This window comes from Myiozetetes cayanensis, unplaced genomic scaffold (assembly GCF_022539395.1).
Source record: "Myiozetetes cayanensis isolate MyiCay16 unplaced genomic scaffold, myiCay2020 scf14, whole genome shotgun sequence".
Taxonomy (NCBI): domain Eukaryota; kingdom Metazoa; phylum Chordata; class Aves; order Passeriformes; family Tyrannidae; genus Myiozetetes; species Myiozetetes cayanensis.
In genome coordinates, this window is record NW_026087048.1 from 10,133,269 (window position 1) to 10,160,834 (window position 27,566).

Below are 27,566 nucleotides of genomic sequence, written 5' to 3' on the forward strand. Positions count from 1 at the left end.
GGGCCGCCCGCCGGGTGTGCGGCCCCCGCGGCGGCTGCGGGTGTGGAAGGGTCGAGGGCGGTGATCCTGCCCCTGTGCTCAGCGCTGATGAGGCCACAGTTGCAGTGCTGTGTGCTGCTGTGGGCTCCTCGGTGTGAGACACATGGAGCTCCTGGAGCGGGTCCAGCAGAGAGCCACTGAGTTGGCCAAGGGTTTGGAGAATCTTAGGAGGAAAGGCTAAGGGAGCTGGGCCTCTTCAGCCTCGAGAAGAGGTGACTGAGAGGGGTCCTCATTAATGTGTATGATTATCTAAAAGGGAGGATGTAAAGAGGATGGAGCCAGGCTCTGCTCCATGGTGACAAGCAATCGGACAAGAGGCAATGGGCAGTGGTGCACGGGAAGTTCCACCTGAACACGAGGAAGAACTTCTTTACTGTGCAGGTGACCGTGCACTGAAACAGGATGCCCAGAGAGGTTGTGGAGTCTCCCTGACTGGAGATACTCAGGGACCATCTGGACACAATCCTGTGCAGTGTGCTCTGGGATGACCCTGCTTGAGCAGCAAGGTTGGACCAGGTGACCCACTGTGGTCCCTTCCAGCCTGACCCATCCCGTGATTCTGTGAAAGCCGGTCCAGATGCTGGGACTGGCAGCGCTGCTCAGCCCTCAGTGCAGCCTATTTGCCTCACTCGGTGCTGCTGAACAGTTTACGTGGGCTGTGTTTTGCCTTAAGCAAGTCCCGGAGCAGCAGTTTTAAGGGCCTGAACTGTTAAAATCTATGGGCCTTGCAAAGCAATGGCTTTATAAAGATCTTTGCACTTTAATTTCTGCTTCTGCCTTCAACTGAGTGATGCAAAATGCCTGACAGAGCAGCTCTGCCTCCCCATCTCCACAAGGCCTGGGGTTCTGGTTTCTAACAGTTTTTTTCTTTTCTTAGAGCTAGTGTTAAGTCTTCTAAAAACTCTGTTTTCTGCCACCATACTAAGAGGAAGAAAAAAAGTTTCACCTCAGAAAACCTGCAGTGAAATTTCAGTCTGTGCTTCAGTCCTGAAAAGCTCCATGAGTGGGATATGAAGGGCCAGAAGATACAGACCAAACCAAAGATATACACCAAAATGCGCATTAACACTGAGCGAACGAACCTGGAAACACTTTTGAAAGTCTCAGCTCCTCACAGCATCTGCAGCCAGTAATCCGAGGGGTAGCAGGAGCCATGAGGTGGCTTGTTGGGAGTGGAGCTGGCGGAACCGCACACCAGGAAAAACAAAGGGAAAGGAACGACGCCGGAGGGGACGGCACTGCCCATTTATTGTTTTCATTGCAAGTGCGTTTTGCCGGAGAACCGGCAGGAATGCGGGGGCGGGAACCCTAAACACTTCCTTGGCACGTGGCAGCAGCTTTCCCGTCTCGCCTGGGCTGCGGTGGCCGAGGGGCCGCGGGGTGCCCGGGGCCGAGGGGGCGGGCCGGGCTGAGCTGGGCTGGGGCCGGGCCGGGCCGCCGGCGCTGCCGCCCGGAAGGACGCGGCGTGTGCGGGCCCCGTGACCACCGCGCTGCCGGAGCCGCCATGGCAGGGGACGGCCCCGCCGCCCTCCCGGTGCAGCTCGTGGAGCAGCCCAGGTGGGTGGGTCGCTCCCCGGCCCCGCCGCCGCTTATCCCGGGGCGGCTGGGCGGTCTGCGGGAGGTGGGAGGGCAGGCGGGCCGGCCCCTCGTTGCGCCCCCGTGTGAGGTGCGAGGGGGCTTTGGCTGGCGGTGATTTTGGTTTCTTGCTGCACGGCCGGCGTGGCACTCGCATCCCGCGTGGCTCTGGGTGCTGCTGGGGCAGCAGGGGGGATCGTTCATTCATTCATTTATTCATTCATTCAGCTTTCCTCCTACCTTTTTTCCCCAGAATTTTGGCGTTACTTTCTTTTTGCTATAAAATCCTTGGCACAGCGCAGGCCCGGGCCCTGCGTTGGCACTGCCGAGGCAGGTGCCAGGACATGCTCCCTCCCCACGGAGCCGTGCTCGGAGGGTAGAACACACACAAACCAACCTTTTTAACTGCATTAGCACCGCAGAAGAGTCACCTTTTAAACTTCATTTACTTGCATATACTTGCACTGTAAGGCACATGGAAAGGACAAGTCCAGCACTTCCAGACTTGGGTGTGTGAAGTTGTGGGGATGCCTTTGCTTAACGCTTCTGACAATCTTCTTTTTGATGTAGGTGCTTAAAATGCAGTGTGAGTGTTGCAACATCAAGGCCAGAGCCTGTAAATAGCCTTTCATCAGGCCTGCTTGTAAAACCCACTTTAAAAAAAGAGATCAATCAACACTTAGATAAACATGCCCCCATGACTGCTTTGTTTGTTGTTAGTCTCTCGGTACCAACACTACTATAAAAATATCTGTGCAACAAAGCAGCATTCTAAACACTGACACAAAAAGGAATAAAGTTAACACCTAGAATTCTGCCAAGAGATTCCCCCATGGACTATAAAATTTATTAATGTGATCTAGAGAAGGGATTGTACAGTGAAATGGCAGAAATTGCTTCTGCTAATTGGAAGAGCGATATACCAGTCAATACTAGGGGAGATTATAAGAAGGAGAAATTATAGGGGGACCTAATACCTAATACAGCGTTGTTACTACCCGGGTACCAAGATGGAAAAGTACTGAATAATCTGTTAAAGAAAATCACAACAAATCATATTTTGTAGCTTTCCATTTAAAGAAATCTTACAAAACATTTGAATATATGTAATTAGACAGTAACACAGCCTTTACAAAGAAGTACAAACTAAATAATTGTGAATTTTGTAACATCTGTTTGTCATTGCTGTCTTCTTCCACTTTGCATTAACTAGGCTTCCAGTTCTAGTTTTAGACTAAATGTAGATACCTTATCAGGGTTCCTGTTACTGCATTTTTGTTAGTACACCAAAATTTTGCTTTAAGGTAGTTTTGAAGTGAATTACTATCAAATTTCCTGTGCTACACTAAGGTAATGGTTTCATTTGTTCTCTGCCTTGGTTTATCCAACGTCCTGCATGACACCCTAAAGTAACCCAACTTTGCAAACACACCTTTACAGTTTAAGGAAATAAAGCAGTATGCCAAAGTTTCTTTGCATTGAACTTTCAGTAGCACATCTAGCACCTCCAAATGGAAAGCTTGAAGAATTTCCTGGGAACTGTTGCTGTAATCCTGTGGACTAAATACTGTCTAAATCACAGGAATAATCTGAGGTTTGGAATTTTAGTTCTCTGTCTAGGCATTTGTACAGGGATGGGGTAGTGACTAATGTGGAAATTGATAAAAATCAAACCTCAGAAGAAAATTAATTTGCTCAGATGTGGGGTGGTCAGATTTGACTTTGAAGGGAGTGTCTCTGGGTGTGGGACAAATCCCAGTGCCGCAAATGAGCTGTTGGTCCACACTGCCAGATTCCTCCTCAACGGCAGACACTTTTTCAGAGCTGTGGCATAGAAGAGGTGGGTGGGGGCCATGGTATTTTGTTATCCCAGGCAACTGCTTTCCCTGCTTCTATCTAGACCCACCCTAGACAGAGAATTTAAATAAAATAAGGCCCTTGCTGATCCTTATCAAGTGAATATACACATTTCTTATTAATTAGAATATTCTAAATAGTCTTCTTTGTCACAATGTTATGTGAAGAGCAGAAATAAGCAGTTTAATGTCTCTCCTGATGCATCAGAGAAAACTCCACATACTTCAGAAAGTTGAATTGAATTTACTTCAAGAAACATTGAAACTTCCTGCCTTATATGCAAATACAGTCTTCCTAACCTTTCTAACTATAGTATTTCTAACCTGCCTTTCAGAATGCAGAAGCTGAAGGAAATGTTTATATCAAAATATGGATCGGCTCCCAAGTTTTATGCTCGTGCACCAGGACGAGTGAACTTAATAGGTAAAGGAGAAAATTAGTCTTCTGTTATTTTACTTTATCTATCATCACGGAAGTCTAGTAGTTTAAAACACAGAATGGAAATAATGCTGGTCTTAATTTAATTTTTTTCTCAGAGAAGTTTCTTGTGATAAATGGGAAATCATATACACTTTAGTAGCTTTTACTACAGCTTGTTATAAACAACTGCACGTCCATATTAGTTTTGGAAACAACATTTATAGACAGTGGTGATGGTTTTGAAAATTGGAGTAACTTCTCAGCTTATGGTTGAATACCATTTTTTGAGAGGCTTTGGAAATCTGAAGTAGTTTATGGATAGTGCATCCACAAATTAAATTAGTGTATATTTTCTCTTCTGTTACAATTTAAGTTACCAAATACAACCAGCCACATAGCAATGCCTGTGGTAAAGCATGAAATGATTCTACCGTCATTTCTTCTTCTGTTCTCTTCCATAGAGTTGTGTCCACAGAACTGAGAATAGCTGATGTGATTCACTGGCAGACTGGAGAGACACAACTATTTTTTATGTAGGACTTACTTACATTTTTGTGGCAGGGTTATTTTTGAGATTTCTTTATCCATGTTAGGATTTTGCTCTCCCTGGAGCTCAGTTTCTTGTATACTTATGAAGTATCCCTATGCATTTGAAGACATTGTAAGTAAAAAGATCCTGCAAAACAGAGCTTTAAAAATCAGTCTATTGTACAATGAATTAATTTTTATGTCAGTGTTGTGAGAACATATGACATAGATTAAATAGACAGCATATGCTAACAGTGAATTATTCCCAAGAGAGAGGACATGTTGTATGCAACTGTATTGATTATTTAAACATAATTATTATATTCTTGGAAAAATGTCCAGAAATTGTATGCACAAGACAGTGTACAAATAATGTGGCTGTTCTCATTGCTGGACAATAATCTACATGGTGGTTTTTTGTGATTTTTGTAAGCCAGTGTTAAAACAAGAATATTTATAAATGGGTGCAATAGATAAAATCACTAAAGAAGAAATTTTGTGTAGAGTAATATGAAATGGAGCAAATGCACCCCAAACTTCAAGTCTCATACAGTAAACAACACTGAACCCCTGTAGAAGCCCTGTAACTGCTGTTCCAAACTATCCAAAATATGTTCCTTGTCCATTTCTTTGACAGGAGAACATATAGACTACTGTGGTTATGCTGTGCTCCCCATGGCTATAGAACAAGATATCCTGATTGCAGCAGAACCTGTACAAACTCAAGTTGTGCAACTGGCAAACACCAATTCTTCATACTTGTAAGTAATTGCTTGTTTATTCACCAGCTTTTATGAACCTCTTCATGCAGTTGCAGAACAGGTTACCTTTTCAGAGAGCTGACAAACTTCAATTGCAATACAGAGTGCAACTGTGTAAAACAAATCCTGTCAGCAGATGGAATCCCACTGACTGGCTCCATGCTGTGTATTACTTTAGAGCAACAGATTTGCAGCTGCTGTCTCCCACCTGTTTGTTCATCTCTCTCTTGTTAGGCCTCTGATTTTTCAATCCTTCTGAAGGTGCAAGTCTGTCTTCCTTTCTTTTAGCTCATCTGTCTTGATATAATCCCCATAATTGGCAGCATTTCAGTTTCTCCTGGAGAAGGGAGTGAAATGTTTTGTAATTGATTATTGCATAGGTAAGCCAACACTCCCCTGCTCTGGAGGACCTGGGGCTGTGTTTTCACAACACAACAATCTGGCTTTAGTAACAGTCCTGGCTCAAAAAATCTGTATTCTCTCTCTCCTACTTCCTCCACAGCTGCTTTTTCACAGAATTGTAGACCAGTTTAGGTTGGAAAGGACCTTTGGAGATCCTTGTAAACATCCTGATGGCCTTGTGCTGGACTCCCTGCAGTTCACCACTGTCTTTCATGTATTGGGAAACCCCACAAGTGGATGCAGTATTCCAGCTATGGTCTCACAAGTGCTGAACATAGGGAAATAATCCTGCCATTCTTTTCAACTGGAGCCACGTTGTTCTGCCTGCTTTTAACAGACTGATATTTGTGTAGTTGCATGGCAGTTCAAATCAGGCCACTCATCCACATGAGCTTTTGTGGACATTTTGCAAAAACTAGAATCAGCACAAGCTTAGTTTTATTATTTAAGCCATTTTTATTATTTAAGCCAATGGTAAATTACTCACTGAAAGCACAGTGTGTGGCAGCACAGGGTCAGGAACAAACTGCCAAAAGTGGGAACTATTTGAGCACATATTCCTGCTTAAAGCTCAGTTTGTTAAAAAAACATGTTCTGAGCTGCTGCCTGTGACATGGTAAGTATAAGTACTCACAGATTTGTCACTCACTCTGGAATATGTTTTCACATTATAGCTGGGCTGAATTAAGAATTTGCCACTGCCAGAAGGCGATGGTGCTTCTTTTACCCCGACTCCCCCTGTCCCTGCTTCTAACATCAGTCCATCCTCTGCCTTTTAGCAGGTGTGGTACTTGTTTGATCTTAAGGTAAAGTGCACTATTTCCCCCTTTTTTGCTTGGTTAATTTTCTGTCATTTTAGTGAATTGCCAAGCACTCAGCACTAAAGCTGACTTGGGGTAAACAGTGGGAACAAGCAGGGCTGAGCAGGGGCAAAAGGACTGAAAGATGTGCATGGGACCTTTCCCTTTCTTCAGCAGCAGCCTCCCAACAGGGCTTAAGCTGCACTGCAAAACCATTCTGCAAGAGGCAATAGTTTCAGATTTAGAGTAGCTTTGATTAGGAGTAGTTGTTATAATGGACAATAAATAAAGCAGTAATCGCAAGGTAAACATTTTTACTTGGTCTTCAAGCTTTGCCATATCATATCACAATTGAAATGGCCTTCTCCTAGGGTATATAGAGTTCCTGTCAAATCTAGAATTACAGCCTTTGAACCCAAACACACCATCACTATATTTCTACATCTGCCCTGGTTTCAGTTTGAAATCATATGCTGTAAACCATAAACCAAGAAGAGGTCTCAGAATACAGCATTAACATCTTGGGTTTGTTGAGGCACTGTTGCTTAAAAAACAAAGCTGAAACATGCCCATAATTTCATAACAAAGAAATATTTTTCAACACTTTGAATGTTACACCACAAACAAAACTGGTGACAGTATGTCTTTCTTTCCCAGCCTGTTACACTGGTAGATTTATGCCTGTGGTGAATACACATATATAGGCCTTGGTAAATAAGGACTAACCATAAACCTCCATAGAATTAGTACTTCCTATTTAATTCTTGTTTTGTGAACTGGTAAAATGTGTAACAGTTCTGTAGCTTCCACCCTGATAGTTCATGTTAGCTTTTAGGAAAAATAGTACAGAGAACAGGTTGCTAGAAAAACCACCTATTTGTTTTTCATCATAAACCATCTCAACTGATCTGACACCTTTTATGTTATTAGGGCTAAAATGGCATTCAGTACTTACAGTCTTTTGAAGTTCCTGATACCTCCCCTTCACATAACATCTTTGTAATTGAGATGTGTGTACAGAGAGTATCTGACATTGTACTTCTCAAAATGCCTTCAGAAGTACCAGAGGATGGTAATTACCAATCAGTTTCCATCTCATGGCCTGAAAGTTTTTTGTTGTTGTTTTTGTTTTTTGTTTGTTTGTGTGGGTTTTTGGTTTTGTTTTGGTTTGGTTTTGGTTTTTGTTTGTGTTTTTTTTAAATTGGGCTATTTGCACAGAGGACTCAAACAGATAAACCAACGGATTGACAAGACAAGGAGGTTCTGTGAGAAAGAGCCAAATTGGTCTCCCAAACATAAGGATTATTTACTATTTGAGCCAGTAAAAAATGCCTCTGCCACTCTACTCAAAAATGTCACCTCTTGTAATTATACAGAAAAAATGGAATGCTTATGTCTAGTCATGGAGAGTGGCATTCTTTCCCAAGCATTCTTTAAAACAGAAAGGCTGGAACAGACAATACCAGAATATTTTTATTTCATGGGTATCTTTTCCCCAATTTTTTATTTTATTTTATTAGAAAGTTCTTATATTGATCTGCCTACTTTCCAGCAGCATAATTTCTTGAAAGTGGTTTTATTCCCATTAAACCTAAATATTTCCAGGAAATTCAGCTGCCTCTGTTCATGTTGTTTGGCAGACCTTGCTTTTAAAAGCACAGCTTAGCCTGCAGCTGCCTTTCCTGTTTCAGTGTTGGGCACTGCTGTAATGGCATCAGGGAGACACAGCGGTGGGTGTCCAGAGTAAAGACTTCTCAACAACTCACACCTCTTGGGGACTGATGCCCACTCCTCTGAGGCTCTGTGTGTCATTCCATGCCCATTTTGACAGCACCTATCTCTAGCAGTAGTTTCTTAAAGAACATTCAAGCTTATTATTTTAATTATTTTGAAAAGAGGATGGGGTAGGAATTATCCCGGAGGAAACAGAAAAATTATTTAAACTAAATAATTTTCATTACATCTTGTAACATCCATAATACAATTCTGCAGCATTAGGCCTGTTTTAGTGAAGTACCATTCAGAGCAAAGGTGATGAAGAGGAATTCCTGAGCAGGAATTACCAGAGAGCCTGAAGTTTATCTCTCTCTATTCAAGGTTTGACAGATATGATTATTTAGATTTTTACTTCTCTAAGATATCGAGATGGCAGATTGATGTGGTGGAAGGCATGCTGCCTTAATTAAGGATGTCCAAGGCAGCCTAATTTCTGGATTTATCTAGTAAATTCTCTATACTTCAGCAAGAATTCTTATGCTTTCATCTAAAATAACCTTATAGAATTTATTAATAAAGAATATCTGTTAAAAAACCCCAAAACAAACCAAAACACATTGCACTGGAAAACATCAACCTGTTTTTGTCCATCAGCAGGTGGCAGTAACAAGCCATGTTTTTTCAAACTAAATTCAATACAAATTTAAGCCTTAAGGTTTTTCTGTTTTTGCAGGGATTTCAGTACTAGTGTTAATAACATTCAGATTAACAAAACCAAACCTCAGTGGCATAGCTACTTCCTGTGTGGACTGAAGGGCATCCAGGTAAGCCAAATCCATTTAACTTATGAAATTATTGTTGCAGTAAAATACAACAAGCATAGCTGTTCACCTCAGAATACTTCCCTGCATTCTATAGCTTTTCTTGACATACAGCAAAGTATTTTTATGTTAAAATTTAAAGAGGAGATAGGAGTGGGTTTGCTTTAAAATATTTGCAGAGCACTGTTTTTGTTTCTATTAAACAAATTACGATAGCAAGTAATTATTTAGCAACGCCATGATCAAACTCATCATCATGATGACATTTCTGTATTTTGAAGTAAAAAAGAATGCTTTCCAGTGGAATACTCTAATTAAAATTTGCTTTAGAAAAGGTTTGGAGGCTTGTCTGTAAGGACTCAAAAATCATATTTTCGTCCTTTTCTTCCCATGGAAAGAAGGACATTTCTAAACACCATGAACTTCCATTAATGTTGAAATCTATAATTTGTGCACAACAACCGAGTGAAGCCGAGTCATGCAGGAGGCAAAAGAAAATGTAAAAAACTAAGCAAACAGCATACAGAAGAAATAATCCACTAGGAACCATTACTTAGCCTGGTTTTCAGGGTTTGAATGGGGTTTTCAAAAGTCCCTGAGTTAAAAGTGCAGCTATGCAGGAAACGGCAACTTACGGGAACGGCAGGAACACTGAACAGACATTTTCCCGTCTGCCCATCTGAGCTTTATCTTCTCCACCGGGAGCTCGCCTGTCTCCAGACTGCCTTGAAGACCAAACTGCTCGTGAAGCCAAGTGCTGATTGTCAGTGCTGTGCTGGGAAGCAGCCTAAACTCACCAGAGGAGCTCCTATAAATCTCACCTGCTGTTTGCAGGTGATTCGTGGCTCTTGGAGTTAAAAACAAAAAAAAAGGTGACGTCTCTGCTCGATGTCAATCCAGTGATATTTCTGGAAGGGCAGATGGGATAAACAGTGATGGTCCGGTCAAGAACAGGTTACCACAGCCATCCCAAATTATGGGTGAATGTGCTTTTTAAAGCACGTGAAGTTTGCCTCAGGATAAGCCATCTAGGTCACCTCATGGGACAGTCCAATAGATAAGGACTGCAGAGAGCCAACAAAGCCTGCCTCAAACCTGCCACTGGAGGCTTCAAAATACAGGATTTGGAACAACCAGGGCCACAAATCGCTTTATTAACAATCCACAGTTCCTAAACAGACCCCTGTCTTTATGTATAGACCCCAATAAATTACTTATGTGTGCAGTAACATGAGTATTTTCAATTTTGTATTGCTCAGTACCACAAGCGTTTAAATTGCATTGACTGTAGAGGTATAGATTAGGTTTCTTTACAATATGTCCTTTCTTATATTAAGGCTAGCATGACCAATTGACTTTATTTATTTTGCAGTCTGCTACTGAGATTTGTTTCCTAAGGACAAGCTTTCATACTTGAAGGTTAATTTGCAAAGCAGGTTTGCAGACTGTAGTACTGGCAGAAAATAAGCATAAATGTTACAGGCTTAAGAAACACTGAAATACAAGTACTCAGAGGGTCCAGCAGGATAATCTGTTTATATTGAGTTGAACATGCTATCCTTTTGGGACAGAACTGTTGCAGAACTTGGCAAAGTCCATTTTCATTTTTGAAACAGAAGAACGTTTTCTATTTAAACATCGCGTGATAAATCTGCAAGCCTGATTCACATTCAAGACAATCCAGAAACGGGGGATCAGTTTCTGGTTACTCAAGCGTTTTCTGTTTTTGAACAAGCCTGCCTAGTGTTCCTCATGAAGGGGCATGGGCAGCAATAGTATTTTAGGTATGAATTTCCTATATTTGTAGGAAGGGAAATTCAGAATAATTTGAACTTATGGTAGAAGACTTTAAAGGAGGTTCTTTGTGTGTGCTGATCTCTACCATTGGTACTTATGGTTGAAGTTGTTTCAGGAAAAGCAGTAGAAATCTTTTGAAGGTGGACATTTCTTTATGAAAACACTGCTTTTTTTTCTGATTATTGACACTGTAACATAGTCCGTTGACATAGAAATTGCATCAGAATGCAGCTATTAATATACCTCCCATATACATGCAATGATTTTTTAATAAGTACTGCATGTTTGCTTCAAACTGACAGCAGAGAGAAACTTATTTTAAAGCAATTATAAATAAAAAGACAAAGCAACTAAAGAATAATTAAAAGAGTATGTACATGAGGATTTATGACTTCTGGATTAAATGTATTATCTGTGATATCTATCATATATGTGAAAGTATTTTAAACCTTATTCTAAAAATAGTATGACAGAGACCATCCCTGCTGGTAGGTGTGTCTTTGTGCCTCTGAAAGCAGAGAGTCCCTCAAGTACCATTTGGTTTTCCCAGGGTCAGTCCTGTGGGTGCTTCAGGAGATGAGTATCTGCCTTTGAATGCAGCTGCATGGCTGCTCGTTCCCCATCAGTGTCATGTGCTCCCTAATACCACAAGGCAGCGTTAGAAGTGAAGCATAAAGTGGAACCTTAAGCTCTTCAGGATGCCTTAAGTGAAGAGCTGTCGAGAAAAGGACACAAGTAGGGTATGAAGTGATTGGTAACTGTCACCACTGCAGCTCAGAGTGGAGCCAGTTGCTGCAAAACCCACCCACGAAGCTTGGTAAATTCTTGGGCATTCAGCCCATAGTAAGTTCTGCTTGGGGTGCAGTTATATGTTTGGGTACAGGAATTGCAGACATACCTTTGGCTGGAGCCCTACCATTGGCTTTGTTCTTAAGGAATAGAAGGAAAACTTTGCTTTTACTTTATTTTGGAGATACCAGAAGCAGGTCCTTGGTTCCAGCAACTCAGTAGAAGGATTCTCTTTCTAAGTATCAGATAATTGCAAGCCTGAGTCTGTCTGTACTTGAAACTGAGATTGTTTATTTTTCATTGTTAGGAACATTTTGGTCTTAATAACCCAACTGGAATGAATTGTCTGCTAGATGGAACCGTCCCTCCAAGTTCTGGTCTCTCTAGCTCCAGTGCTTTGGTGTGCTGTGCAGGACTCGTGACACTCAGAGCTAATGGAAAAACCCTCTCTAAGGTAATTTACTGTAAAACACGAGAGTGTCAGCAGTAAAATTCTACTTAAAATTAAATATTGTTAATGCCTGTAAACATTAAAAACACGATACAATTGTTTTCGCAAAGAGTTGTTGGATATAAACTTAAGATATTGCACAATTGAGCAAACATCTTTGGCCAAATTTTGGCAGGATTAGAATTTGGCAAGAAAACAGGCTTACATTAAAGCTGAAAAAAGGAGCATTATTGTAAGCCTGTATTTTGGCCAACCATCAGGTCCATGCCTGGACCAGATGTGCTATCTGCAGGCCAGGACTGAGGATATATGTGCTGAAACATGTGGACCACACCCCCGAGGCCTTTACCCTCTCCCTGAATGACTTTTCATGGCTTTAACAGCAGAGCATCTGTTGGAGGCCTGTGGAACAATTTCTTGATAAATTATATAATCAGCACAAACGAGAGGTAAAATTCTTCCATCTGACTCTCCTTATTCTCTTCATAGTTTTTTCGGAATGAACGTGTTTACAATCCAAAATGTATTCCTCACTTTTAAACAAACATTATTCTAAAAACAAACCCCAAGTATGTGACCTGTTAGCAGTACAACTGTTAGTAGAATTTGGCTCATGTAATACAAGTTTCTGGAGGAGTCATGGTCCTTGAAGGTGCCATATGGGAATGAACTTCTCTCCAGTAAAAACGTCTGGTTAAGTGAAACTAGGATCTTAAATTAGAACATTGTCAGGAAGAGAAAAGAACAGATCTAAATGTGACTGTTATGCATGTTTGTGCCTATTGTCTAAGGCAGACATTCCCAAATCGTGGTACAAAGCCAACTGAAAGTGGTACATGATGATGGCAGCTGTTAACTCTGCTTGTAACAAGCACTTCTCTGAGCCATGAGGTAAACAGATTCACACAGGAGGTTTTGGCTGATCTGCTGTGATTTACTTCTCTGTGTAGCTGTAGTTGCAGCAATCGCTCAGCAGTGACCTCACCATCCCCCACTGCACACCTCAAAGGGCTTCAGGAGAGGGTCAAGCAGGGCTAAGGCAGAAAGAAGCAGGTTGGTGAGGCAGGGCAGCTTTTTTATGTAGGAGGATGTGGCTGCAGTCACTGTCACCCTGATTTGTGTTGGTGCGAGGTATGGTCAAAAGGCAGGTGAGGGATTGGACACCTTGACAGAAGCTCTGCCCTGTGAGGTCAGACATGTAGAGCAGTGGGAGATGAAAATGTGGAATCAAGAATCCCACTTGGATGAATGAGACTTTGCAGTTAAAAGGCTGGAGGTGACATGACATGTACCTGTCCTGGCAACAAGCTTCTGGTTTTGCACAGATGGTCTCACCACAGCTCAGCCCCATCTCCGATGGTGGTCACCAAATGAGCTCAGTTTGGGAACTGCTGATCAAAATCACTGGAGTGCATGTGTTCAGAAACTGGCTATCTTCAAAATCCATAAAACTGACAGAGGTCAGAAAGCCCAAATTTTACTAGGTAGTAGAAATCTGTATCTGGAAAACCAGAAGCCAGGTTTTCGTTATTCCAAGAAATACTGCACAGCTTTCTTCAGGGAGTAAATGATACAGTGTGTATCTTGAGCTCAATTTACACATGGCTTGGGAGTACTGACCAGCATTATGCCAGACTTGTTGTAAAGAAAGGTGCAAAACTTCTGGCATTTTCATAGAAAATTATGGAGGAAGAGAAAGAAGACAAAGACTCCACTAAAGGGCTTTCCTTCTCCTCATGTGTCCTGTTCAATCAACCCAAAGTCTCTTCTCGCTGGTTGAAAAATGTGCTGAAAGTTAAGCTTGTGTCTGAAATAACAGTTGGACAAACACAAGAGACACAATTGCACATTTTTGTCAGGAAATCCTGCTGTCTGCAGCCAAATGCTTTGCACTTGTGATGAAAAATGACCAATTAATGTACAGATGAGAACTCTCAATAGCCGCCACAGGCGCAGTTCGGAACACCTCCCAGGTTTCGTGTGCTTGCACAGACCAAGACACCTGGTTGTGGTGGTTGAGAGAGAGGATGACAGCTCTGAACACTGATTACTTTTGTCCAGGCTTTAAGTTTCCCCAAATCTTACAGGACAGTAAAAACAAGTTCAGTGTTCTTGGCTAATTTATGATTTAGCATTAGAGACCTCTTGTATCTGGCCAAATCCAGCTTCTCTGTTGCACTGGATTTATGCTTTAGCCTCCCAGAACTGCCCTGTGTAAGGCAGAGCTGAGTATAAATTAGAGCAATCTAGGCATGTGAGCCCTCAGAAGTATAAAACGTGCTCTGGCCACTTCTTGCCAGCTCCTAATGCATCCTGTGCTGGTGTCAAATGGGATCTGTGCAGGATCCAGCAGTGCTGGCTGTGCATCAGCCGGGAGCTCCCCCATGGCAGGGGAATTCTTAGCTGAGCAGAACTAGGGGCTTTCCAGAGCCTTTCTACTAGAAAGCAAACCAGGACCTTGCATGTTTAAGGCTCTGGATATTTATGTGTTTGTTTATTTTAAAGAAGAAATATCACTGTACCCTTCCCCTCCATCTTTTTTTTCTTTTTTTTTTTCTTGTCCAGATGCTTTACAGTTGCGAAAGTTGTAAATTGTAGCATTTATAAGTAACAATATTTGACCATGGCAGTAATTTTATGAGAAAAGATTGACTTTTTGCCCCTCATTAGTCTGATGGACTTTGCAAAATCTTAGTACGATGGTTTGTAGCAGCAGTACAGGAAACTTTTGGCTTTGGAATCAAATTTGGCTGAATCGTAGGGCTCCTGTAGCCAAAGTTATGAAAAACTGACCTTTTACTGAATGGAACATTTATATGTTTTGCTTCTGTGAAACTATTTTTATGAGAATATTTTAGTTATACGCTCTTTTTCCTGATAAATGCAAGTTTAAAATAGTAGCTGTAGAGTAAAAGTCCTTGAAATTTAGAGCTTTTATGAGATAACACTTCCAGTGTGAAGTTTGGGCCTGTGAGATTAAGAGCCAAAAAAACCCCAGAATTAAAAAACATTGTAAAAGCACGGCTAGAATTTCATGGTGGCTTACTTTAAAAATAGCACTTTTTTTTGACGTTGAAAACAAAATCAGAAAAAAATATGCTCTCCCTAATTGTGTGTAGCAGTCTGCAATAGGGCATTGTTTCAGTGTGCATACAATTTTTTTTTTTTTAAAACCCATCAGTACACACATACACAATAGTTTAGGGAAAATACCAGCTCAAGACAATTCAGCCAGATGTGCAGTGCTAACCAGTTGCAGCAGTGCAATAGCATTCAAATAACAAGATGGAAAATGTAGAATGTGATCCTTAAAAAGAATCCATTTTTCTTCTCCAAACAGGATACCAGTCTAAGGCTGTGTTGGCATCACTCAAACAGCAGCAATGCTCACTATTACCAGTTTTTGATTTTAGGGTGATTTTTGTTTCACTGTTACAAAATCAATCTTTTGAATAACTTTTCATCAGGAGAAGATACTTTTTGTAAAGGAAGTATAATAATGCTCTAAATTGTCCCAGCATTGTGTTACGTGGTAGGAATTAATGAGCACAGAAAATTAATGACTTAGTCCTTTGAGTAACTAGATTTACTTGGAAGATGTGATGATAGTGTTGCTGTCCAAATGTTAAATCTTATGAAACTAAGGTCCGTTCAGCCACCTTAACATTTTCTCTGTTACCCAGGGCTGGGCAGCTGTGCACACACTTATTGGGAAGAATAGATCAAAAATGAATAGGGTATATTTAATTTAACACGAAATGTTGGATATAGGAAGGAGAGTTATATTTGACTTTATCTAGACTTAGAAAAATCTAAGTCAGACAAAATGATAAATAAAGGACCTAAATCTAATCTGTAATGGCACAGTGTCCATTGATCCCAATTTTCCCAAGCTATGGCTTAGGTGAATCTGAGTGTGGGTTTTAAACATTTTTAAATTTCAACAGTTACTGTACCTGCTAATGTCACTGATTTCAAGGGGAGAAAGATATTTCTGGAATCCTTTCTACTTTGTATCTGAAGCCTGTATATAATAATGAAAGGGCTTAAGTTGAACCCTTTACCATTTCCTAATAATGTTTCTGCAGTAGGGCTTTAATACCCACATAATACCTACCCTTGCCTAGCTGGCTAGAAAACCTGTGAGTATACATATTGATAGTGGGACTTAGAAATTAATAACTTGTGCTGGTAATACTGCCTAGGATTGTTTTAAAATTTATTCTACTTTTTAAAAAAATTATCTATTTTTATAATTTATTTTACTGATGCAGCAAAAATGTTCGATAGATGCGTGCTTAGGTTATTTATATGAGAAACACAAACTGTTGACACAAAAAATGGCCTGTAGATATTGTGTTTTAAAGTACTATTAATACTGAGAAATGCTGAAGTTCCTTTCTCTCTGTGGAATTGAGAAACCAGGGCTCTTTAACTTGTTACATTTAAGTGTGTATGTCTGTAATCAAGAGGAAACAGGGTACTTTGGAGCAGTGGTAATCAAAGGCCATAATCTCTCATCAACCAAATTGATAACCTTCTATTTGAGCATGTTAGAGGGCAGACGAAGTCAAGCTAAGGTTGCTGTGCTTATGAGGACATCCAGATACTATCTGACAAATATTTCCCCATTTTGGAAAAAAGTAAGTGTAATTACCTTGCAAAACACATATTGAAGTTTAGCTAATTGGGATTTTATGTGCAAACTGGAAGCAGATGGCAACTTTCATCAACCTATTCCTAGTCAAGACCAGATATTAAAAATAAAGACATTCTTGGATGAAAATAACCTCAAAATTTGGGCATCATTTTATACCTTAATAAATGAAACACAGGGCCTTATATTTCAGAAGTTATTTTCATACCTATATACATGTATATAAAATGTATATATAAAGCTTGGAAAAAAATACCACCATGTAACTAGAGTTTAAATCTGTCTTAAATGATGGAGAATGTTTTCTTCTTCCTGTAAAATCCTTGTCTTTATCTATAAATGTTTCTCCTTCATTTTCAGTTTTGTGTATCGTGAACCAAGCTGTGTAGAATTGCACAGAAAATCCACACTACGTTTGCCATTAAATTACCAACAGTATTTCTTGTAAAGGAAAGCATCAGACTGAGTCTGACTTTGTAGATTAAACTGACCGAAATGTTAAGGAATGTTCATTGAGGAACCATTACTGTATTTACACAGAGACAGTAAATGTATGCACAGGACTTTTGACTGAATAGATATTTAAATACTCCAGTTACTTAAATTTGCATGCTGAAGAGACTTTTGTAGCACTGAAAATGACAGTGCTAAAAATGATTTATATTACCAAATTTATTTTCTTCATGGAGCTTCCCTTCATGAACAATCAAATTTAAAACAGGAAGAATTTTTAAAAAATTATTCTAAAGATTAGTTATCATTACTATTACATTGTAATATGTAGAAAATCTAGCACACTGAACTTTGGCCAAAATGGGCTTACATTAAACCACTGAGGCAGATGTTATTTAATACTATCATTCCATGGAGAAGATTGCTTTATTTTGGCTGCTGTCATTCTGGATTTGTATATATCAAGTTTCTGTGTAATGTAGGGTGAGCTGTTCCAAAAAAATACTAAGCAACACTAATTCTGTTTTACTAACAAATATTTGCCTGTCTCCTACTCACTAATTGTCTTACTCTTTTAAGGGGTTTAATCTTACACAAGTTTGCTTCTTTAAAGGGCTATGTGAGATTGAAAGGGATTGATCCCTGGTTTGGACCATATTGACAGTGACAGTTATATAGGGACAAATTCTGTCAGTTTACACACTGTCCAGACCCATTATTGCATGAGGGAAAATCACAGCAGTTGGCCCTTGGCCTCTTTGTGAGCAAGGGGACTATTAAAGGTGAAACTTCCTTAGCTGTTCTCACTCAGATAATTCTTTAGGTTTCTATTTTTAGGACTTTTTTATAAGTAAGTGATCATGTGTTCACTTCGATTATTCCTCAGATGCCTAAATACCTTTGTACATTAAGGCCTTCGTGTTCATTATCAATAATATAAAACTGAGAGAAAGTAAAATAAATGGTGAGGCAAGAGAGAATCAAATGAGCTACACTGGTGGTTCATAATTTATCAGTTCTTCAACTTGAAAGACCAAAAATACTCAGCTGTAAATTGAACCCTGAATTTGAGGTGTTTCATATTGAAACATAAACAAGCAGAGAAAAATACATTCTAATGAAAAGTATCATTTTACTGAGAACCCACTTTTCCATTAAAAAATCCAAAACAAGGTAACATGATGCAGAGCTGCTGATGAGTTCTTATTACAAGAAATCTCTCCATCTAGAGTAACTATACATAAGGCAACTAATAATAAAAAATCACAACCTTTCTTTGTCAGACTAAATTATATCTCCACTAATATGATTTCCCAGATTAGACTTTCTGCACGCTGGATAGGAAATCTTGTGGCTCAAAGATAAAACAGATTTAAGTGGTAGTAATTTCTTTCTTTGTAACCCAAGATCGACTTACTCCTTATCAGGGAGAACCTGAAATTGTTTCAAACAAAAAGCAGAGGTAGTTAGTGGAGCTCTTAGATCAAAAGCTACCCTAGGTCTGCACGTGGGGGCCAGTTGCCTGCTAGACAAACTGGTAAGTACTGCCTTCTGCAATAGGATACATTCTGAACAGACTTTAGAATTAAGCTACTGAACAAGAACAGCCTAAAAAAATTACATTTTGAACATCGTTTCAGATTTTTCCAAATCCTCCAACTAAAGTTGTCTTAAACCTGAGAGAAGCTTCCTTACATAATTAATTCATATAAATTTCTTAATGCTTAATTTCTTGCTTGTCAATTTTATGCACTGATAGTCTACTCCTAGAAATGTGGTTTTGTATTGTTTTAATTATGGATATTCTCATTTAATAATGTATCTTTTTTTGTTGGATAAACAACAAAAAACCCTCGTTAATATATCATGAAGCTCACTGATACTGAACATCTCCTGTGGAAACTCAGCCAACCTGGCACGTGGACCTGCCAACAGCTATAAAAGTGCTGTTTGTGTGGATGATGCTGGGTCTGGCATTCAAGAGCTGCAATATTTAGTGTTTCCTGACAGGTCACCAGGGAGACTGCGAGGTTTAACTCACCTACCAGCTACTCCTTACGCTCACCCCTCTGCCGTGCTCCGAGGCTGAACAGGCCGAGTGCCCGAACCAGCTCAGGGCACTGCTGAGCTCACTGCAGGGATTGTCGCTCTCCACCCCAGCTCCCCTGCTTACTGGGGCTCATTTGCACAGCCCTCCCTCCAGTCAGCACAAGGGAACAGTTTGCTTCAGCCATGCACTGCCTAAGCAGGTTTGAACAAAGGGGCTTTGCACAGGAGGGGCAGTCATGGCCACATAATCTCTCCAGTAACCTCAGTGACAGAGGTGGGATAGCAGTGCTGAACAGGATGAGGTTCTATCACAATATCTTTATGTCAACAGTAATTAACACACATTTTATGTGGCTCATGTGTCACATTAAAGCAGCAAATAATACGGTGACATTTTCTCTAAGGTGGACTAAGAAAAGCTATAAGCTTGCCTTTCTCTTTCTTACCAACCAAGGTAGTTAAACTGACAAAGATTTAGGAAGAAGCCACATGGATGATTAAAGGTACAGAATGACCCCCATAAAAGTATGTTAGGAGTCTTTGGAAGAAGTCACTTAAAGGAGGAAGTGATAGAGATCCATAAAATGAAGACTGTACTTGATGGAGTGGGCAGGAATCAATTGTTCAGGCCCCTCAGATGAGAGCCAGAAGGCATGACATTAAGCCAGTCAGGGGCACATTAATAATCAACAAAAAGAGACAATTCTTCACCTGACAAGTTTCAGAAGTCCTTGTTACTGGATGATCTACATGTTAAAATTATCAATGAGTTAAAAGGGAGCCCGGACAAATTCATATATAAGAAATCCACTGTTGGTAAGTAAGGGTGCAGAATTCATATTCAGCCTAGAAATTAAAACCTAAGTCCTGGGGAAATCCCATCTATACTTGGCCTCTGGTCCATACTAAGAGCTCGCTTTCAGGTCAAGGTACAAGACTAGATGTGGCATTGGTTTGACCCACAAAGGCTGCTTTTATCTTAATATACTTTATATTTTTATTCTGACTCAAGTCTTTTAACGAATTCTGTTTAGTGACAATCATGGGCACGGCTCTCATGTACTGTTCACAAATGATAACCTGGTCTAGTTAGTCCTGTTGGAACAACTTCCTGGAACAATAATACAGAAATTCAGAGGGCAGTAGCATATGTGGATCTCAGAATAGTTGAGGTAAGGAAATTTTCAATTCATCCGATTAAGTAATTCTTTTTCTAGAGTAATAATGCTACTATTCAAACCCATTTTAACTTGGATTTTAGTATCTTTTTGTTCCACTTTTCATTACCATCATATTATGAATAGTTTTTAAATCCACCCTGAAATGGTTTCCCAGAGACCATATTCTTTAGAGAAATATGCCACAATACTGGAAATAGGGAGGTTTTTGAATTCTCTTTTCAGCTTTGTGACTGATTCACATGACTTTGAACAAATTATATAAATATCTGTGCTGTCTCTAAATTGAAGATAACAGCAGGCTTATAGGAATGCTTTTAAAGTAAACTATGTGAAATTCTGTGAAGACATTATGATGTCTTCATCATGACATTTATGATGATCATAAATTATGATTTACTAGTGTTTTTGAAATACTGCTTTAGGGATGGAAAAGCACGCTAATGAGCCTTGGGTGAGTAGAACTAGCTGTGTTTTGTGGCTGGCTCAAAGTGATCTCTCCTGTGAATCAGAATAGGTGGGATGCAAGTGGAGTCTACGTGCAGATGGGTTTATTCTTTCTGTGTATTTCTCGTGGTTCTTCACGAGGAGCAAATAGCTGCTTTCACCTCGTTCAGGGAGAAAGCCTGTCCTAGGACTCCTGCAGAACTTCCTAGGGACAACACTGTTTATTTTATATGCACAACAGTTGCACTTTGAAGCCCCCGAGGAGTGTCTGGCCCCCTCTGACCTCCCTACCTGCCAGGTGATGCTGTGGTGTAGCCTGGGGTGCAGTCCCCCGAAATGTGGCCGTGAGAATGCTCTGAGTTACTTCTCTGCAAGAACTGCAGTGCATCCAGGAGGAAGGTGTTACATGCCTAGGTGTTGCTCAGACATACATTTGAGATGTTGCCAAACTGTGCAGTGAACTCTGGGATCTGAGAAGCTCTGTGTTTTAACAGGTCAGACATACACTGCAGAGATATAAATAACATTTATACAGATGATGCAAACGGTCCTTCCCCTAAAGAGCTTCTGAGTGTCTAAAGTTGAATGGAAACAAGGCATTGCTCTGAGATAGGCAAAAGTTATTTCCTTTTATTACGTGGTTCTCACAGATTTTTTTCCTTAGAGAGATTTTCTTAGAGAAGCCTAAACTCTAAGAACTTGGGTAGTAAAATGTGGGTTTTTTCAGTTTCTAGTAATGAAGTCACACATATTTACAGCATTATCATCTAAGAATTCCAAGTAGCAATTACTAATTACAAAGAGGGGGAAGATACTCCTTATTTTACCGAGGAAATGAAGCCATGATGAATTAAAGAGACTTTCTCTGAATCACAAGAAACTTAATGTCACGCTAGAAGTTGAGCCCAGACCTCCTGACATTCAGTTCACTGTTTCAGTCATATGACCATCCTTTTCCAAGTACCAAATATGTACACAAGGCTCTTCAGTTTAGTCTTCACATTAGTTTCCAATGAAACTTTGCCCTTTCACTCATTTTAGCAAAAAAGGCAAACATTTGCCCATTTGTCTCAACAGTGAGTAGAAACTGCTCTCTATACAGATGATTTCCTCTCCATTCACATGCTTCTCATCCCCCTATTAGAAGGCCAGCCTGTGTCAGCAAGGGCCTGTTTAAATTAGAAACCAAATAATATTTCAGGGATGCCTTGGGCTGTCTTGTGGAGAGGGTTCTTCGCAACCCTTGCCAGTTACTACTTGGTGGTCCTGCCAATCCTTGCTCAGTTTCAAAACAGAAGTTGCTCAAGCTGGGGCAGCCGCTGCGAGCCCGGCACAGGCAGTGGGACAGCTGGTGAGCCCGGCTTAACCGGGCACAGTTCGCCAGTGCAGGGACAGGGGAGTGGCACTGTCCTAATTGTTAACATTCCTCCTCTGCAAGACTTCTCCTGATATTTATTTAATAAGCCCGGGCTCATAATGTCTAAACAATTTAAGCAATCAAGTGGTAGCTGATGTGTATATGGAGATAGAGATGCAGCCAGACTAAGTGAAGGGTGAAATGCTTAATTTCTGACTTTGCAAAGCTTTATCTGGCAGTTGCAGATGAGGTAATACCTCAGGCAGCTGTGCCCAAGAGTGGATACATTGTGAGTAGCCCAGGACTTCAGGCCAGGTTTGCACAGCCACAGCTCCTGTTTAAGTGTCCATGACCTGTTAGCTGGCATGGTCTCCTTGGCCAGTGAGAAATACTGAACTCCAGTCTGGTATCTCCAGTCAGAGGCAACAAAAATTAGGGATGTGGTATTGCTGTGTTCTCAGAGGGAGGAAGGGCAGGTTCAGCAGATCTGGCTGAAACAAGCAGCCATTCCCACATCCCAGCAACGTTTGTAAATAGGCATGCCCTCTCGTGTGGAAAGGAGACTGCTGTGTGTGGAGGTTTGGTTTTTCTGCGGAGCTGTTGTTGAGTATTTTAGCATTAAATGGGAAAAAAGCATCACTACATTCATTAGCATTTCATTCAGAATCATTTCCAACTTACAGTGGAGCAGGGACATGTGGTGACTGGATGTTAACCTTTCATCCATGGGATGAAGAGGTCTGAGGTTCAAAGTGGAAATGAGACTTCTTGGAGTGGATGTGGGACTAGGAAGGAAAAACGAATTTTGATGAGCCTGGGAGATGGCTTTTGTTAAAAAGAAAGAGCACCAAAATGCACAATGTTTCAATACTTTCTCAAGAAAAATTTTATCTCTAGAAAGAAAAACATAATCTCTACTTCAGCTCAGCTTTAAAAGGAAAGGCGGTGCAGAAAAGGAGAGTATTTTTAATGATTACACTTTCAGTGTTCTCTCATTAATGGTCTTTTTCTAGTAAGAAGTCATTTACCGTGTTGGATTCAAAGAGATCCACTTTGCATAGTTTTAGAGTAACTTTGTTAATGTTCTTTGATACCTTCTGCTTATCAGCCCAAGGCTTATTGGCCATAACTGCATAGTGAGCTGAATAAATTGGTTGTTACTGCATTTGCAAGGAGTTCAGCCTGATTACATTCATCTAAGCACCAATTTTACAGCTTTGTGGTGCCACTACAGACCTTGAGCGAGCGAGCAGGCAGGCACCCTGCACATACCTCTCTCTCAGCATGGTGATTTACTGCCTCTATCTGCTGCCTTTTACAGCTGTGTGCTGGCTAATGTCCCTGTCTTGCTGCTTAGCTTGATTCAGCCCTGTAATGCTACATCCTTAGTGTGGAATCTGACTCTGACTTTGCCAACAGGCTGGAAAACGGCTTTTCTTAAGTTCTTTTCCCATCTTCCCTGTGGTCACCTTGTGCTTAGAAAAACAAACCAGTCAGGGTCATAATAGGTGGACAGGCATACTTGCCTTTTGGCCCACTTCTTTTTGGCTGGTCTGTGTTCTTTGACCATTCTCCAAGGGGTCTCCTGGGTTTTCTTTTGACTTGGCCCGATAGCTGAAAGCTTTACTGTAAATTATTGTTTTTGACAGTTATGACAGTGATATTCCACCCTCCCACAGTATCCTCTGACCTGCAAGTATCAGAATGCACAAAGATATGCCCAAAATGTCACAAAAGAATGCACATCACATATAGCTATGAATTAGTTCAGATAAACAACGTAAGCAGAGTACAGTATCTCAAGGAGAAATGACAGGCACCACTGATTAGAATATTTACAGGGAGAAAAGGTTTCTGAGTATTTCTGACTGTGGAATCAGTGCATTAAAATAGCATAGAGTAACAACTTGCCATTTTTCTGTAAACTACTCAGATGCACATGTAGTGGATTCAACTAATTAACAGAATACTGGCTATTGAGATGGAAGGGTTTGAAGTGAAGGAAGGTGGGAGGAGGACAGCTACAAGAGTTAAGCATCTAAACAAGGATACTCTTAAAAAAGCACCTGGCTATGGTAGGTCTTGTGGAGACTGAATAGTCGATTCTCTTTTGCTACAGAATAAAAGGGAAGAGTGGCCATGTGGCATCCTGGTTGATACGAGCTTACACGACTTGATGTGTGAGAGACAGTGGTTTCAGAACTCTGTCCTTATTTCCTTTGTTTTCTCACTGGTTCATATGATGTAAACAGAATAAAAGTACCATCCTTAACCCTGGCTGAAGGTTCACATGTTAATATTTTTTCAGGTGGAACTGGCAGAAATTTGCACAAAGAGCGAGCGTTACATTGGCACAGAAGGTGGAGGGATGGACCAGGCGATCTCTTTTCTGGCAGAAGAAGGAACTGTATGTGGATCTTTGTCATCTAAACTAACACTGCCATACTAATTTATGGAAACAAAAAATACCTTCAGAGCTGTCTAGCAGAAAGACAAGATGAGAAACTGGAGTACCTTAGTAAGCAGTATAAGCACCACTGGTGTACAAATGAAATGGGAATTAAATGTATACACTTGTGTACAATTGAGTATGACAAGTTTGAATAAGATGGGGAAAATGGGAAATGGCAAGGAGGAAGGAAAAGATGTGGGAAAAGATGTACTCTAGCAGAGCACCAGGTTCCACACTATTTGGCCAATTCATCGCTGAACTCAGAATGTTTCCCATATAATGAAGTCTGAATGGTCAGCATGCCTTGTATTCAGTGAAAATGGGATAATTATTACAAAAATGCTTTCTTGAAAATTCTCATAACCAAACAGTTCTAGGATGTTTTGCCAGGTTCAGTTACAAAGACAATGGAGACTTTTTTTCACTAGTTTTGCTAATTCCAGACAATTCTGTGGCTGGAATCTGATGCAGAAGGCATTTAGCTGCCTTAAACGTGGTGACAGAAGGTGGACTAGCTATGATAAACAGGACCTGCCAAGTTATGCATGAGTGCTTGCAGTGGAATTTACAGGAGTTCATCCCTGTCCCAGAAAATGCACAGGACTGTGACTGTTTCAACCTCAAACCTGTCAAAACACTTTTATTGAAATTGATGCAGCATTTCACAAAAACCTTTACTTTCCTTATGATTATGGTATTGTATCCCTACAGCTTTTGTTCCTTAGTGCCATATCTTGGATGAGCTTACACAGAAAAAGAGATTTCCTAGAATTACACCAAACACTTAATGCCATCATGAGACACATGTATTGTCAATTTCACATCACCTGCACCTGCTCTGCACCTTCCCTTCATGTTTGTACTGTTAGCAGTAAAAACACAGCTACATGAATAATGAGATATTGTTGGCGTGCACACAGATGATCGTGTAAGTGGAAGCTTTTCTAATATGTAGAGGTGGTGATCAAAAAGACAAAGAAAATGTTAGAAAATATTAGAAAAGAAATTGTGAACAAACCAGAAAATATCCTTGCTTCAGTCTACTTGCAGCTGAATGCAGTCCTGGCCTCCCATCTTAAAAAAATACACTAGAACGAGAAAAGTACAGTAAAGGACACCGAGGTTGATCAAAGCTGTTGTTTTTTTATAAGAGCATTGACTGAATAATTTAAAGCTTTTCAGCCTGGAAAACAAGAAGCTTAGAGGGTGATACTTTGAAGCTTTGTAAAACCCCTAAATGAGTAAAGAGAAGGTAAATGGAGAATTCAATGCAATTTTTTTCATAACTGAAGAACTAATAGAAACACAATGACATTAGCAAGCAGCTTGTTAAAAACAAACAAGGAAGTTTGGGTTTTTTTCCAAAACATTCATTGTTAAATTGAGAAATACCGTACATTGTAGAAGGCAGAAGTTTTAAAAGGGTTCCAAAAAGACCTTCTTGGATACACTATTAGAGTATTAGCCTATTTGTAGCTATTAAACATAATAGTTGGATGTTTCTTCCAGGGTAAACATACCCACTGCAGTCTTTGCTTATGGAAAGCTAGAAAAATATACTCCCCCTCAAAAAAAGATTGCTTTGTGTATATCCTAGTTTTTATTCCCCCTAAACAGCCATTTATGACTACTGTTGGAATCAGGACACCAGACCAGCTCAGGGGTAGGTTCTGATCTAAGGCAGCAGTTCTTAAAGGGTATACTGAAATGTAAGCAAGTCTGTCTGTCTTGATGGTGACTCTGTGGCGTGGGGCAGAGTCTCAGTGGCAGGGAGTCACACACATGCTGTACATAATGTACAAGCAGATTTGTCATTGTTTATTTAGCACTCGAGTGGCTCAGGGAACTCTCTGGGGGTGAGCGGTGCCAAAGCCAGTGAGACGGCCCTGCTCGCAGAGTCAGTCTATTCGAAGAAGCCAAAGCAGGGCACATGATTTACAACTTATCCCAATGAAAAACCAGATGTGAATTTAATCTCTTGATTACATTACATCCTGAATTATTTAATTAACGGATGCCTAGCTTATTCCATGAAAAGGTCACAAATGTTGGGAACATCTTACGCAGCCTGTGTAAGCATCTGTGAGGCAAGGCAGTCTCTTATGTCAGAAAGGAGACAGTAACTACATTTTTATATGTAGTTTTAACTTCTCTGGTTGTCCAGATGTGCCATGATCAGTGTCTCCAGTCCTAAAATGTTGGTACTCTCCTGTACCTCAGTGAACTAATCTTGATGTAGTGGAAAATCCGAAGAGTGAGGAGGAGACGGACATTGATGAAGGGGCAGGGAATGCGAAGCCCCTTGTTTTAGTAGCAGGCACATTAGCTTCAGCCAGGCCTGCTACTTTTCTGTAGATCAAAGAAAAACTGTTGTTTAAACAGGCAAGAAAAATAGGTTGGGTGGGGTTCTGTGAAACCCTGAAAAAACCCAAAGACTTAATGGAAACATTTTAACATCCAGCTACAGGGAAAGGTTTGAAATGTATGTGTAACTTGACCAATGAGGTTAAACCTCTTTTCTCACTGTTTCATGTCAGCTTTCTTTCCTTAACTGTCTCTGGATTTTCAAGAGAAAAAACATGCAAATTTGCATTTGATTTATAGAACTAAGTGCTCTGTTAGCTAGTAGTAAATTAAAACTAACCATTCATTTTTCTTTCAATAGGCCAAGTTGATAGAGTTCAATCCACTGAAGGCAACTGATGTTAGACTTCCAAGTGGAGCAGCGTTTGTTATTGCAAACAGTTGTGTTGAAATGAATAAAGCAGCAACTTCTCATTTCAATATTAGGGTAATGGAGTGTCGGCTGGCTACAAAGGTAGGGCATGGCTTATGTCAAACTCTAATGAAACCTTCATCTAAATATGTGCTTTTTTCCACTGCTGACCAGTTATGTCTTTAACACCTGGCTAGGTGCTACTTTAAGTATAATTTTTCTTTCCAGAACCAGACACCTCCATCTGCTCCATCTGCAGGACCAGAACTCCTGCTGAGCTTAATGGAAGTGCAAGGATCAT

The 27,566-nt window shown here is 40.4% G+C and overlaps 1 protein-coding gene across 3 annotated transcripts in view; it reads left to right on the forward strand.

The window, feature by feature from the left end:
* Window positions 1–51: 51 nt before the first annotated feature.
* GALK2 (galactokinase 2) overlaps window positions 52–27,566 on the forward strand; it is a 47,347-nt gene continuing 19,832 nt past the window's right edge. The window contains exons 1-7 of one of the 3 annotated variants that reach the window (XM_050309616.1): window positions 1,180–1,303; window positions 3,806–3,894; window positions 5,057–5,180; window positions 8,832–8,922; window positions 11,813–11,959; window positions 24,406–24,504; window positions 27,215–27,367. In XM_050309616.1, the coding sequence (XP_050165573.1) occupies window positions 3,807–3,894; window positions 5,057–5,180; window positions 8,832–8,922; window positions 11,813–11,959; window positions 24,406–24,504; window positions 27,215–27,367 (702 nt within the window). In that variant the 5' untranslated portion in view covers window positions 1,180–1,303; window position 3,806. Of the gene's footprint in view, window positions 1,304–1,471; window positions 1,597–3,805; window positions 3,895–5,056; window positions 5,181–8,831; window positions 8,923–11,812; window positions 11,960–24,405; window positions 24,505–27,214; window positions 27,368–27,566 lie in introns of those variants that run through there. The other 2 variants (XM_050309614.1, XM_050309615.1) reach the window with 2 other exon arrangements.